At 47.2% G+C, this 13,694-nt stretch overlaps 2 protein-coding genes across 2 annotated transcripts in view; one reads left to right on the top strand and one right to left on the bottom strand.

The window, feature by feature from the left end:
* The window catches only part of LOC119451030 (synembryn-A), a 251,017-nt gene that overhangs the window by 220,688 nt on the left and 16,635 nt on the right, over positions 1-13,694 (bottom strand). Inside the window, exon 3 of the mRNA XM_037714460.2 lies at positions 7,471-7,687. Within this exon, the coding sequence (XP_037570388.1) occupies positions 7,471-7,687 (217 nt within the window). The remainder of the gene's footprint in view (positions 1-7,470; positions 7,688-13,694) is intronic.
* Positions 2,955-5,227, top strand: LOC125945162 (tigger transposable element-derived protein 6-like). The gene has a single exon (XM_049666772.1). The coding sequence runs from the start codon at positions 3,171-3,173 to the stop codon at positions 4,734-4,736; it is 1,566 nt and encodes a 521-aa protein (XP_049522729.1). The 5' UTR covers positions 2,955-3,170; the 3' UTR covers positions 4,737-5,227.

Raw genomic sequence — 13,694 nt, 5'->3', positions numbered from 1 at the left:
GATGCTTTCTGCTACGTTCGCGCGTTGGAAAACAAGGCTATGGCGATCGCATTCAAAGAAGAGAAACAGACAGTGATCACGGATTATTTTCGCAAGTAAATATTTTGAGTGATTATCCAACAACCCGGTCTCAATTCCTGCTGTTTTTGCAATGAATTTCGTTAGTTCGAATTTCGGTTTACTTCGAACTGATTGGGCGTCCCTGCGAAATTCGAATTAACGAGCTTTTACTGTATTCGCAACAGAGTCGCAGGAAGAGGCACACTGTGATTTGCTCCTTGACATTGCATTCACCCATGACCTTTCACAAGTTGTTTGTCAAAGCACGCGAAAGTTCGTCTATCCTGGATCTGGTATTCCTTGACGGGCGCTTCGACCAGTTTCAAGTGTCAGTTGAGAAAGGTATCTCAGACCATGAAGTTGTCTTCGTTCAGATAGCACATAACGAAACAATATCAAAACGTAAAGAGGCGATTACATATGTTCCCAACTTTTTCGAAGCTGATAACACAAGTATCATTGACTACTTGTCATTTGCACTGGACAATTTTGATTCTCGAGGTGACATCAATACCATGTGGGAATCGTTCAAGCATATTATTTTCCATTGTATTAGCCAATTCGTGCCGTTTCGTAAAAGAAGGAAAACTAAACGGAACCCTTGGATCAACAGGGAAATCATCCAACTAAAACGTAGAATAAGCCGCCAGAGACGGAAACTAACAAAGGACCCCACAAAAATAACTGAGTTGTCTGTACAATTGCGTTCTATGATACTGAAGCCAACAATAGATATTACAAAGAAACATTGACATATTTCATGAGGTCGTCCCCCGATAAATTTTGGTGTCACATGTCGAAAAACGACAACGCGTCACATAGCATTGTAGTAGATAACATTGTAGTTACTGATCCTGCAGTGATTGCTTCTTCTTACAACGAGTTCTTTCAGTCGGTGTTTTCTGTTCCGTCACAATCCAGTATTGAATCCACACTCCCTCCATTGCTTCGCTCGGAAGAGATGCGAGACGAAGTCTCGTATGAGGGAATTGTAGTTCTTCTACTGAACATTGACGTCAAAAAGTCGGTAGGCCCTGATGACATACCCAACGCATTTCTGTGCATGTATACGGAATGGGTTGCGCATTATTTAAAAATTATATTTGACGCGTCACTAGCAGAAGGCCGAAACCCTGATGACTGGCTTACGGCAAAGGTTATACCTGTGCACAAGTCTGGAGATAGACAGATAATTGAAAATTATCGTCCAGTATCGCTGACCTGCGTTTGCTGCAAGCTCCTAGAACATGTTGTAGCCAAGTCAATTAACACGTACATCAAAAATGCAAACTCAATATTTCCCAACCAACACCGATTCCGACAGCGCCTTTCCACAACAACGCAGCTTCTTGAAACAATCCATGACTTTGCCAGCACATTAAACAATAAGAAACAGATAGATGCCATCTGTCTTGATCTGACGAAAGCATTTGACAGAGTGCTACATGTAGAATTGATCGTGAAACTGACTGATATGGGAATAAATGGGAAAGTAGTAAAATGGATAACCGCGTACCTCCGGGGCAGAGCCCCAATACATATAATTGGAACACATTAAATCAAAGCCCTTGAAGGTGACATCAGGTGTCCCACAGGGGTCTGTGTTCGGTCCTGTACTATATTTAGTATATATTAATGACATTTCCTCTGCAATTGACGAATGTATCATGGTGCGACTTTTCGCCGATGATTGCTTATTATACAAAGAAATTAATAGCACGAAAGACCAGCAATTACTCAGTGACACTCTTAGGGCTATAAAAAATGGTTTGACAAATGGAAAATGAAAATAAATGAGAGTAAAACTGCTGTATTGCGCATAACGAATAAAACAAATAATATTTTCTATTTTAATTACACTGTGAATTCTTCGGTGCTTTCAACGGTTGACTCGCTGAAATACTTAGGCATACATATATCCGCGAATTTAAGCTGGTGAAATCATGTTATAAAAATAAGCGAAACTGCGGAAAAGAAGCTTTGGTTCTTGAGATGGAAATTGCAGTTAGCCTCACAGTCGGTAAAACTAACAGCTTATTTAACGTACGTTCGGCCCATGCTAGAATATGCCAGCATAATCTGGGACCCTTATCAGTCAGGGTTAATTGAGAGGCTGGAAAGAGTTCAATGTCGAGCAGCAAGGTTTATTTTATTTCTCGTACAGATTCTGTCTCCGAAATGCTCAGTTTGCTCAACTTGCCTATGCTCGCTGAACGCAGGCGCATAGCTAGATTAAAGTTCTTTTTTCTTCTCATTAAAAACACATTTAACATCAATAGCAAACAATATTTGATAGCACAACAAGGTAGAACACCACGGAAAAGCAAAGATAACACTTTTGAAATACCCCAGATTAACGCTTACGCATTTTTTTTTCTTCCCAAAAACCATTAAAGAATGGAATGAATTACCAGTGTTAACGCGAGAAAGCACCAGTGCAGAACAATTTGAGAAAAACTTAAAGCTATATTGAAAGACGCACGCATGTATACCGCTTCTATCTTTTTTTCTTTTTTGTGCATGAGCTCGTTTGTCCACACTGCATTTATAAACTTGTATTATTAATCGGAGCATGTGCAGAATATTTTGCTAATGTATGCTTATGTCTTTTTAATTTTCTTTATCTTTTTTGTTCGCTTGTTCATGTACACCCTTATTCATGTACAGTCGAACCTCGATATATCGAACACGGATATATCGAATTATTGACTATATCGAACGGTTCCTATATCACGCGGGAAATCGCATGCATTTTTAATTTTTTATTTCGAACGATGTTTGACGCATAATGGATATATCGAACTCGGCCACCCCAGACCGCCCGCGCTCCGTTGACAGGCGGCGAGCTTTCCCGCAACACTCTCGAAACTAGCGGCAGCGCGGTTGGCGTTTACGACCACTGCACACATCGATGGCGCCGAGAGCGCCACTTGAACGTAGCGGCGTGCGCACGCCGCATCCTTGCAGCGTCGACGGGTCGACGCACTGCACTTGTTGGACTAGCTCCTCCCCGTCGTCGCATCCCTGGTAGCATCGATCGTTGCGCTCGTAGCCTCGTTGTGTTCGTGTGTGTGGAGTTAGGCCTATCGCACGTCGTGGTGTGTGTAACGATGGCTGCAAACGCTAAGAAACGGACGACTCTGACTTTTGCTGCTAAACTAGAAGCAATCCAGCGCGTCGAGAATGGCGAGAAGAAGTCGAGCGTCGCAGAAGCGTTTGGCATACCAAGGAGCACATTGAGTACTCTGCTCAAAAACAAAGGCAACATAAAGGCCAAGGCCGAGAAGAGTCAGCACTCCGGCGCACGCCGTGTACGCAAAGCTGCCTTCGAAGATGTTGAGAAGGCGCTTCACAAGTGGTTTATAGACGCAAGGGCCCGAAATATTCCTATATCGGGACCGATCTTGCAACAGAAGGCACAGAACTTTGCATTCATTCTCGGCGCCGAGAATTTCAGTGCGAGCAGCGGTTGGCTGCAACGATTCAAGACTCGCTTCGACATTGTTGGGAAGACGGTGTCGGGAGAGAGTGAGGACGCCAATGATGAAGAAATTCAGAAGTGGCTTGATCACGAGTGGCCCAAAGTTCTCGCTAAGTATGAGCCTAACCAAATGTTCAATGCTGACGAGACGGGCCTATTCTGGCAAATGCTTCCGCGACAAACGCTGGACACTCGCGGGGACAAGTGCCACGGGGGCAAGCAAGGCAAGGCCCGTGTGACGGTCCTATTGGCTGCCAATATGGATGGAAGCACGAAGCTGCGGCCACTTGTAATTGGCAAGTTCCAAACCCCGAGGTGCATGCGGAACTGCCCCAATATTCCGGTGACTTATGCCTGGAATAAGAAGTCGTGGATGACGAGGGATATTTTCGTCAAGTGGCTGAAGGCGTGGGATTCGGACCTGGCGCGTCAAGGACGGAAGGTATGCCTTATTGTCGACAACTGCACGGCACACCACACCGATGCCCAGCTGAGCAACATCGAAGTGGTATTTCTGCCGCCTAACACCACTTCGAAGCTGCAACCGTTGGACCAGGGCATTATTCGCACATTTAAGTCAATCTACAAGCGTCGGCTGATCGAAATTTTGCTTGTCAAGCTCCGGATGGGCCAAGACCTGAAGATCGATCTTTTGGGCGCCATCCAAATGCTGAAAGCGTCGTGGGATAACGTCAAGCAGTCGACGATAGCCAACTGCTTTCAGCATGCGGGCTTCGCTGGCTGCACTGACGAGGCATCAGTGGAAGAATCCGAGGAAGCTGGGTTGGCATGCGCAGATGAAGAAAGCGAGCTCGCCGAAACGTGGAGCAAGCTGGAGAGCTTTGTTGGTGCCGAGCCGCAAAGCATGTGCATCGACGACTTCGTTGGAGGTGACGACAGCACTGGTACAACAGCTGAGCTGACGGATGTGGAGATCGTCGCCGAAGTTACTGCTGAGCAGCCAAACGAAAACGCTGCCGAGATGGATCCCGCAAGCGCTGATGATGCCCCGCTCCCTACATCAGCTGAGGTCATAGCTGCTCTGGCCCTTGTGCGCCGCCACTGCGGCACGATTGAAGGCACCGGCCTATCACTTGTGGATCGCCTGAATTACATTGAGGACGCAGTCGTCAAACACGCCATTGCCAACAAAAAGCAGGCTACCCTTTTTCAATATTTTAAGCCGACGCAATAAATGCTTTGTTTGAATCCTCAAGTGAGTACTTACTGCATCATGATTGGTTCATTGGTTGTTTTCCACAAGTTTTTGACGCATTTTTTACTTGATTTTTTTATATCGAATTCTGGATATATCGAACTATTTCGCGATCGCCGCGCTGTTCGATATATCGAGGTTCGACTGTACTGTACTAATTGCCGCAATGTGGCTATTGAGCTGTTTTTTTTTTGTGCTCTATGTAATGTTGGAATTTTCATGTATTGTACTAATTGTTAAGTGGTGCTTTTGACCCACCCTGTAACGGCCGACAGACCAACAGTATGAGTAAATAAAAAAACCCTATCAAATGCAAATCAATGTCCGTTTCCCGTAGTCGAAATCGTTCCGACTTCTCTTACACAATTACTAACATCCCCAATGATGCTATTGACACATTCAAGCATCCAGGCGTTACTATCACGCACCACCTAAACTAGTGCTCGCATGTAGCTAACATCACATCATCTGCCAATAAAAAATTTGGCAGAGACACTTAGGACTGCTGAAACAGCTGAAATGTTTTTTTCCACGCATTCCTTGTCCGCGCAAGCTCTTGCCTTCGTGCTAACTGTGCCTCGGTAAGGCCTGTGGGAATGCGCGACTCTCGCACGTCCCCTGATGTTGTTTTCCCCGCATCTTCTTCCTTCTGGGGTTTTTCGTGCCAAAACCAGTTCTGATTATGAGGCACGCCGTAGTGAAGGGCTCCAGATTAATTTTGACCACCTGTGGTTCTTTAACGTGCACTCCAACGCAAGCACACGGGCGTTTTTGCATTTCGCCTCCATCGAAATGTGGCCGCCGCGGCTGGAATTCGATCCCGCGATCTCGTGCTCAGCAGCGCAACGCCTTAGCTGACTGAGCCACCCCAGCGGGTTGTTTTCTACGCATGGCTCCCGTCTCCTATAATACGGCTTCGCCGCATGGCTTTACAGCAGCGAAGGTCACGAGACCGTCTCGCGAGGCTAGGAGCAGGACACCGGTATGGACGAACGCGGATCGTTCGAATGCGCCACTGTTCGCATGACCGTACACCGAACAATTAGCCGTTGGTGTTTAGCAAGTGGGCGAACATCTTCGTTCGCTATCTGGTCGCGGTGAGTCGACTACCTCGATTTGTCGTGAGCTCATGTGAATTTTCTATGGGTAGTAATTCGGCTAGCATGCATTAGTGTATGAAAGGTGCAATAAATGCCCTCTAGCTTGTTTACACTACTGTGTTGTCTTTTTTTTTTCCAAGAGCATGTTTGAGACCCCACAGGCCCAATCAAAACGCACCAAGCAAGGAGTTCATAAATCAAAGGACTGCTCAAAAACGCTCAATTGGACATTAATGCTTTTCATTTTATACAATCATTTTATACACTCATGACATGGCGTCACCTGCTCCCAACTGGCTGCGCCATCATGTGTCCAACGACGTACGCACTAGGTCACACCTTTCGACGTGATGTGGGCAATCATGCACGTACTAGGCACACCTTTAGTCAACTAGAACTGCGAAGCCACCATGGTGTAGGGGAAGCGTGCTCGTCTCGCACCCCAGGCTCGGGTGCAATTCCCACCCAGACTGAAATTGGTCAAATTTTCTTTTCAAAGCCATTCATTTACTTTGTTTACAGAAACCTCCCTGAGAAATTTGCCGTCAATCCGAGGATTTTTGACGTGTTCTTACTCTATGAGCCGTGGGCCATTTTTGGTACCATCGCTCGGCGATGCAGACGCCGCCGGATTTTCGCGTAATTGGGCATATAATGCTTTCGCATTAAAACCTTAGGATTTCTAAAACATAACCTTCGTAATGCTCCTCAACATGTTAAATTGCCAGCACATAAGGCACTGGTTAGGCTGAAACTTGAATATCTATCACCCATATGGCATCCTCACCAGATTTACCTCACTATCACACTAGAATTTTTACAGAATGTCGCCACAAGGTTCATTCATTTGACATACTCGTATGATATCACCGTGACATCACTAAAAGCAGAATCGATACGCTGTTCCATTGGCGCCGTATTGCGAGGTTATCATCAAGTTCTACACCTGTTTACTTTGCCGCCTGCCATACATTCTACCACCTTCACACGTATCGCTGTGCACAGGCCATCCACTAAATGTAGCTCGCCCACGTGTGCCCCCTTCTCGTCGTGTTTTTTTCTTTCTTTTTTCGCACAGCAGCAGACAGGAACGGCCTTCCCCACTACATCACTACCATCACCACTTCATCTGCCTTCATGGATGAAATAAGAAGTGCCTTGTAAATAATACTATGGACAACCTTGAATTCAATTTGTTGTATTCACACCCCGTATGTTGCGGGGTACTTAAGGAAATCAAAATGAAATGAAATCATGCTTGGCACTACTCATTCTATTAGCACAATTGGTGAGCACACTTGCAGAGGGCACATGCCCAGTGTGGGGTGGACAGTTCACTTTAGAGCAAAACAAGGTGCCGGCCGTAGGCGATTTCCAACCCTGAACGAATGAGGAGGCTTGAGCATGAAAAGAACAAATGACTAATGAAATTATTTTGAAGAACACCAACTGTTTTGACTACCTGTGTCACACAGTTCTTTTTTTTTTCTGTTAATGTTTGGTTCAGGCCCCATTCCAAGAATGTTGTCTTGACGTCAGCTCCACCTAAATTTCAGATTTCAGTACAGCCTTTTTTCTGACAGCATGGTTTCTTTAGAGTTGGAGTTGATCACCTGGTGCACGTAGGTGCTCAACCTGGCCAAGCTCCTCACTGGGTCGCCCCGTGAGTTGGGCCGCACGTGCCAAGCTGGCTAGCACATCGGCCGTGAACACCTCCTCCAGGTGGCACCGGTCTCGACTCAGAAGCCGCAGTGTCTCCAGGCACCGCACCTGGCACGACTCCTGGGCTCCTTCAGATGACACCACCTCGATCATCCGCGATACCAGCCGCTGCAACAGCCTCTTTGTCACATGACATGGTCTGACAGTAAAGGCACTGATAATGCTCTTACAGTGAACACTAGAATGCCGTGCTTTAATGTGCAGAAAGGAATCAACTACGGACTGTCCATTCAGCATGTTAACATCCGTCACCTGTGGTTAACACAAAGTGTCACTTTCTGGAAAATGCTCCAGTGCTGGCATCACTGTCAAGCAAACTAAAGCATCACCATGCTCCCGAGCATCTCCTTTGTGTTCTCTGGTGCCATGACCAACCCAAGGGGTTGTCAGCTCTGTAAATGCAAATTAATTACCTGCTTCAAATTCCACTTTTCATCCTCAGTACCATCGAAAAAAAAAAAAAAAAGGAAACCAACATCTTCAACTGCTCAGCGAGTTTCGCTGCGTCCACAAATATTTACTCCACACAAAGGAACAAATTCGGACATTTTGGGGCCTTTGCCCGAAAGAAACCACTGCCATGTAAATCAATGAAAGCACAGGAGCATGGCTTCTTTCTAACTGTATGCTTCCTCACAGCATAAGGTGTCCAAAGAGGCCGACCAAACCATGCCACAAGATTTTAGCAGATATGAAAAAAATTGGCATTTTAGACCAGATTATTTAGTCTCGCACGCAGGCTGCGGGTGCGCTCCAATACTCTCGACACGAGGAGCCACCTCTCGGCGTGGACTGCGGGAATCAGCGGACTAGCGCATGTTTATTTGTGCATGACGCTTGTTGCTACTCATGGTTTCAGTGAGTAGCAACGATGTACAAAAGCTACTCGTCAGGACGGCATTCTTGATAGGAATGTGGCGAGCGCCAATCTTTTAAAATTCCGCTCGGCGTTACTCTTCGGAACACTTGAAGGCGAAAGCCTGGTGCAAATATAGTCATGCATTGAGTTATACATTCTGTTATACATTAGATGATACATTACCAAATGATAGGCTTTCGCTACATGTAAAACCACGTGTGGCGCATACCCGCATATCCTGGACATATCCTGGGTATAGAGCGAGGTACGCGCCACACGTGATCGGGTATATGTATTTTCATAGGGCCACGTGAAATTTTTTATTTTTTTTGCGATCCGCGACGATGCTGGGTTTTCGACAAGGCCATTGCCAGCTTTGAAGTACTCCTGCGCATAAGACACAAAAAAGTTTCGTCTTAATAACTGCTGGGGTTTTACATGCCAAAACCACGATGTGATTATGATGCACACTGTAGTGGACGGTTCCAGAAATTTCGACCACCTGTGGTTCCTTAACGTGTACTGACATCGCACAGTACACGGGCTTCTAGCATTTCGCCTCCTTTGAAATGCGACTGTCGCGGCCGGGATCGAATCTGCGTGTTTCGCGTCAGCAGCTGAACACCGTAACCACTGCACCAACGCGGCGGCGCCGAGCTATGAGTTTTCAAGAAATGAAACGCTAGGAAACCAGATCATCATTATTATTGCGTGGCAGAAAGGCTCCCCAAGTATTCCTTTTTTTTTTTCTTTAACAGCGGAGCTGAAGCCAAGCATTAGTCCGTAACGTGCGAATGTGGGCCGATCCTAGCGGTAGTGCAGAAAGGGTCCAAGCGCAATGGCAGATACCCCTGTGAACTAGCGGAGCTGAGCTTGGCCAAGTCTAGCTAAGCATGGTTGGGACTACTTAAGCTTAGCATCAATAGCCAATCAATAGCTAATTGATAATCGATTAATAAATTCCGTAAAATGCTGGGGATGACTTGGTAGTGCTTAGCCTAGCCAAAATATGTGGCCAATAACTTGCGATAGACAATCCATAGCTAATCAATAATCCATCGATAATCAATAAATTCCGGAATTCGGAAAATGCTGGGGATTACTTGGTAGTGCTTAGCCTAGCCCAAAAGCCAGGACTAGCTAGGTGCCCATCAGCTCCGCTGTCTCTTTAGCATTTCGCCTCCAGTGCCAGCTATGCTATTTTTTTTTTTTTCTGAGTGTTCAAGCAAGCGCACTTTGGTCTCGTATCGCGTAACCAACAAGGCTATTAGAGAAGCTTTCAGAGGCGGTTCAAAAGAAAAGAAACAATGCTTCGCGGCAATATTGTTACTTTCATCACATCCTTCACTCAGTAACTTAACACGAGGTGTGAAACGCATTTCGAGAACCGCTACCCTGTTTGAATAAGTTTGTCGAGGTCCAAATGAAATCTAGTTTTGTACCTCTTCTGTTCTACTTTTGTCAACAACTAAAGCTTCGCCACAACACAATGTCATGTCACTGCAAAGGCTCTGTGACAGCGCACAGTGACGTTACATGCAGCTGTAGCATGCTTATTGGCACTAATTATCTTGCACCATGGCTGGCACTTGCCACAACACTTAATCTAACAGAATATCCTGCTTTACGACGCGCGGAAACAAATGCATACGTTTTCTGCAAACGAAAATGCGTCGCCACGATTGCGACCATGATACCGCGAAACTTTATAAAAGTCAAGCGTGCCCTCGATCCGATGCGTGTTCTACTGCGTTCGTCATGCGTACATAATGCAGAAGTGAAATGAGCATGCATTTAGCAATTTTAAGCGTCAACGGTCCGCTTGAAGAACAATTCATTGCCACCGCTCCTGCTTCAGCCAATGCAGCGATTAGCGGTGCCCATCATCGCGAGAAAATGGCGGCTCCGGAGAACGGCTCTGAATTCTAGTCTATATTGCAAGAACCAAATAGATCAATTTTTATTGTAGAATTCAGCACGCACAATCGATGAGACCACAAAACAAAGAAACACATGCACAGAAGCGCTGACTCGCAACTTTTTTTTTTATTTAAAGGACGACACAAATAAATAGAGGTAATCATGAAAGAATAAAAAGGCAACAACAAGCTACAAATGCATTTCAACATTTTCAGAATTGAGGTGATAAACATAACTTGATAAAAGCAAGCTAGGTGCTCAAAAATTTGAGCACCTAGCTAGCATCGGGATCTGCCAATATCCAGAACGCAAGTCAAGGCTCGAAAAGTATTCTGCACCTTGTAAGGTATCCAAAGCATCGTCAATACGAGGGATAGGATAGACATCCTTACGGGTAATTTTGTTTAGTGCCCTATAATTGACGCAAAGCGTACTGAGCCGTCCTTTTTTTTTTTAACTAGGACAACAGGAGAAGACCAAGGGCTTGCTGAAGGCCTTATCACGTTCCGCCCAAGCACATCGTTGAATTGGTCTTCGATAACTTTGCATTCAGAAGCCGATACATGGTAAGAACGGCGGCGAATGATGCGGGATCCATCTATTTCGATGCGATGAGTGGCCACCGTTATTTGACCGAAGACATCCGAACAAATGTCAAAGCAAGTTTGGCGTTTCCTTAAGATGGTCAGCAAGGCATCAGTCTGCGTTGGGCTGAGGTCTGAACTCAAAGTGGCTTTGAGAGCACTGGGCAAACCCTCCGTGGGCGTACACTGTGCGAAGGACGAAAGAGGTGAAGCAATGATGACACAGACTGGTGCTGCGTCGATAAGGATGGCAACAGTGGACCCCTCCGGCAGCAGAAGTGGCTCTGGTGTCGTCAGTCAGACTGGCGCAGCCACGTGAAAAACGCACTAGACAAGAGGCGATGGCGATTTCACGAAAAATGCAGCTCTGATATGGGGAGAAGGCGTCTATATTGTATCTTGATCTAACGGTAAGAATGGCCGGGTGGAAGGACATCTGCCGCTGTGACAAGGCGCGTGGCAGACGAAAGGAGGAGAGCGTGTCAAGGCATGTCATGATGATATCACGGACTGTAGCAGGGCTCTGAATGCGTTAAAGGCAACGGTGTTGATGCCCTTCAGGATATGGCGGACACGGTCCTCTGACATGTCACTCTGAGCGCGACGGCAGAGGGCCAGGACGTTTTCAATGTAGGAGGTGTAAGATTCGTCTGCTCCCTAGATGCGGGTAGCGAGCTTCTGTTTCGCTATTTCAGAGCGCCCAGCAGACGTGCCAAATATCTGACGCAACTGCTCAGTAAAAGTAGACCAATCAGGAGAGTCATGGTTGAAAAACCACATTTTAGCGACTTCCCTTAGGTAGAAAGCAACATTGCGGAACTTGTGGGCCTCGTCCCAATGGTTGTAAGCACTCACCCTGTCATAATGGTCAAGCCAGTCTTCCATGTCTTCGCCGCGAAGGCCAGAAAAGACCTGAGGGTCGTGTTGCAGTGCGTTGACGGACCAAGTAGGCCCAGCTGGTTGAGCCGGGGTGGTTGCAGCAGTGGAAGCGGCGGTTTGTGCCATGACTTGTTGTTGGAGAGCACAACCGTCGACCAGAGCGGTGCTCCACGGGTGACTGAATACAACACAACCCTAGACAGATGCTACGTGCGCGTTATCAGCACTCAAATACGAACAGCATTACAATATATACAATCTTATTATAAAATCCTCGACCATTGGGGAGTCGTGGCTGACGTGTCTGGGCAGAAGATGGTGCTGGTATGTGACATGTAAGAGGCCGCCTGCGGCGCGAAAAAGAAGAGGAGCACGCGATGCCCGGTGTTCCGAATGGCGCGAGCGCGCGAGGCGCACGAACCGAGGCATAGTCGAGGGATGAACGGCGCTGTCCGTGGAGTTTCAACGTGGCACCGGGTCAGGAAGGTCGCATCTCCAGCTATGTTCTGGCGACGGGAGACTTGGGGGTCTGGTTGAGTCCGCGACGCTGGCCGTCCAAGGTGTGGCCGTCGACCTCGGCAAGTTCGGGCGAGGCTCCTGGACGAGCTGCAGCTTCTCACGGCAGGACCAGGCACCCCAGAGAGGATCCCCCTCCGTGGGGATCCTCTCTGGGGATCAGCACGTGGGATCCCCCACGTTTGATTCTCCTCGGGACGCCACGTCGGCACTCTTGAAGAAGTTGCGACGCATCCCGACGCTAGGCCTAGGCAGGTGGGCCTAAGCTACGGCGAACGCCATCGTCGACGAGCTGACGAGCTCATCACCGACGAGATACCGACGAGCTCACCACCGACAAAAGAAACAACGCGAGGCGTCGACACCTAACGACACCCTCAATGCTGCGGACGAGCCCGACGCGGGTTCGACAAGAACTTCGCGACGACGATCTGTAAGCCCACGTTTCCGATTGCGACGCAGCTAGGCCGGATGCAGGGTGGCTAGACTAACGAACCCGCGCTAGGACTGACCTAGAGACTTCTAAGGCGGAGCTAGGCTCCGGAACTGAGATAGTCCTTTTTTCAGTAGCTGCTATTTAATCTGAGTTTGTTATTTGAGTTCGAGTGAAGATTTTTGTTAAATCATAGTTTTAGTTTTGCGTGCCGTTAGTTTTGAGTTTCAGTTTCAGCGTTGTGTGTCGCGTGTGTTCACCGCCCCTGTACATATTAAATCCTCGTTTGCTGTGCCGCCGGTCGTGTCTCTCCTCCATCGAGAGTAGCGCATGCACGCAACTCTCCGCACTCCCAAGTAAAGGTGACATGGTAGTGTCCACTGGAGACGAGTCTTGCCATGTCATGTGCTGACCTCAGCACATTCACTTTTTCTGCCTCTGTTTTTCATTTTCACTTCTGCATGCCTCAAAGGGTACTTCACTCCTTTGTTTCTCACACACTTAAATGCCTTTCTCTAATCACCGAGAAAACACTTTGATACCTTTTACAATGAGTGCGCGTCTGTGCTGGCATTTCATGGTAAAAAGGCATATTGACCCTTTTTGCGGAGCAGTTTGCTCAAGAGGAACGAGATGGCGCTTTCGGCGGCGCGCCTTACGTTGCCTCAGGGAACGCGCACGAATAAGAAAGCATTACTGCTTCTGCCGCGCTGCTACTGTGCGATCAGCTGTCGGCAATGCAACTGGGTGTTCGCTAATGCACTGTGCCCAATTCATGCTGCAAAATGTGCAACGATAAAGGGAAGACGTGTGCGGTAGTTAGCTGCAAAAATAGTGATTCGTATATTAAGGAATGGAATCAACCTGTATCGCCACTTCTACATATGGACCTGCCTGTGTTGTCGGCTCTTCGCGATGCACGGC

The sequence above is a fragment of the Dermacentor silvarum genome, chromosome 4, assembly GCF_013339745.2.
Source record: "Dermacentor silvarum isolate Dsil-2018 chromosome 4, BIME_Dsil_1.4, whole genome shotgun sequence".
In the NCBI taxonomy this organism is placed as follows: domain Eukaryota; kingdom Metazoa; phylum Arthropoda; class Arachnida; order Ixodida; family Ixodidae; genus Dermacentor; species Dermacentor silvarum.
Note: the sequence above shows the minus strand (reverse complement) of the source record. Positions and strands in the feature narration are given on the sequence as shown.

Coding starts and splice junctions, on each gene's coding strand:
- LOC125945162 (XM_049666772.1), top strand. CDS start 3,171: ATGGCTGCAAACGCTAAGAAACGGACGACTCTGACTTTTGCTGCTAAA.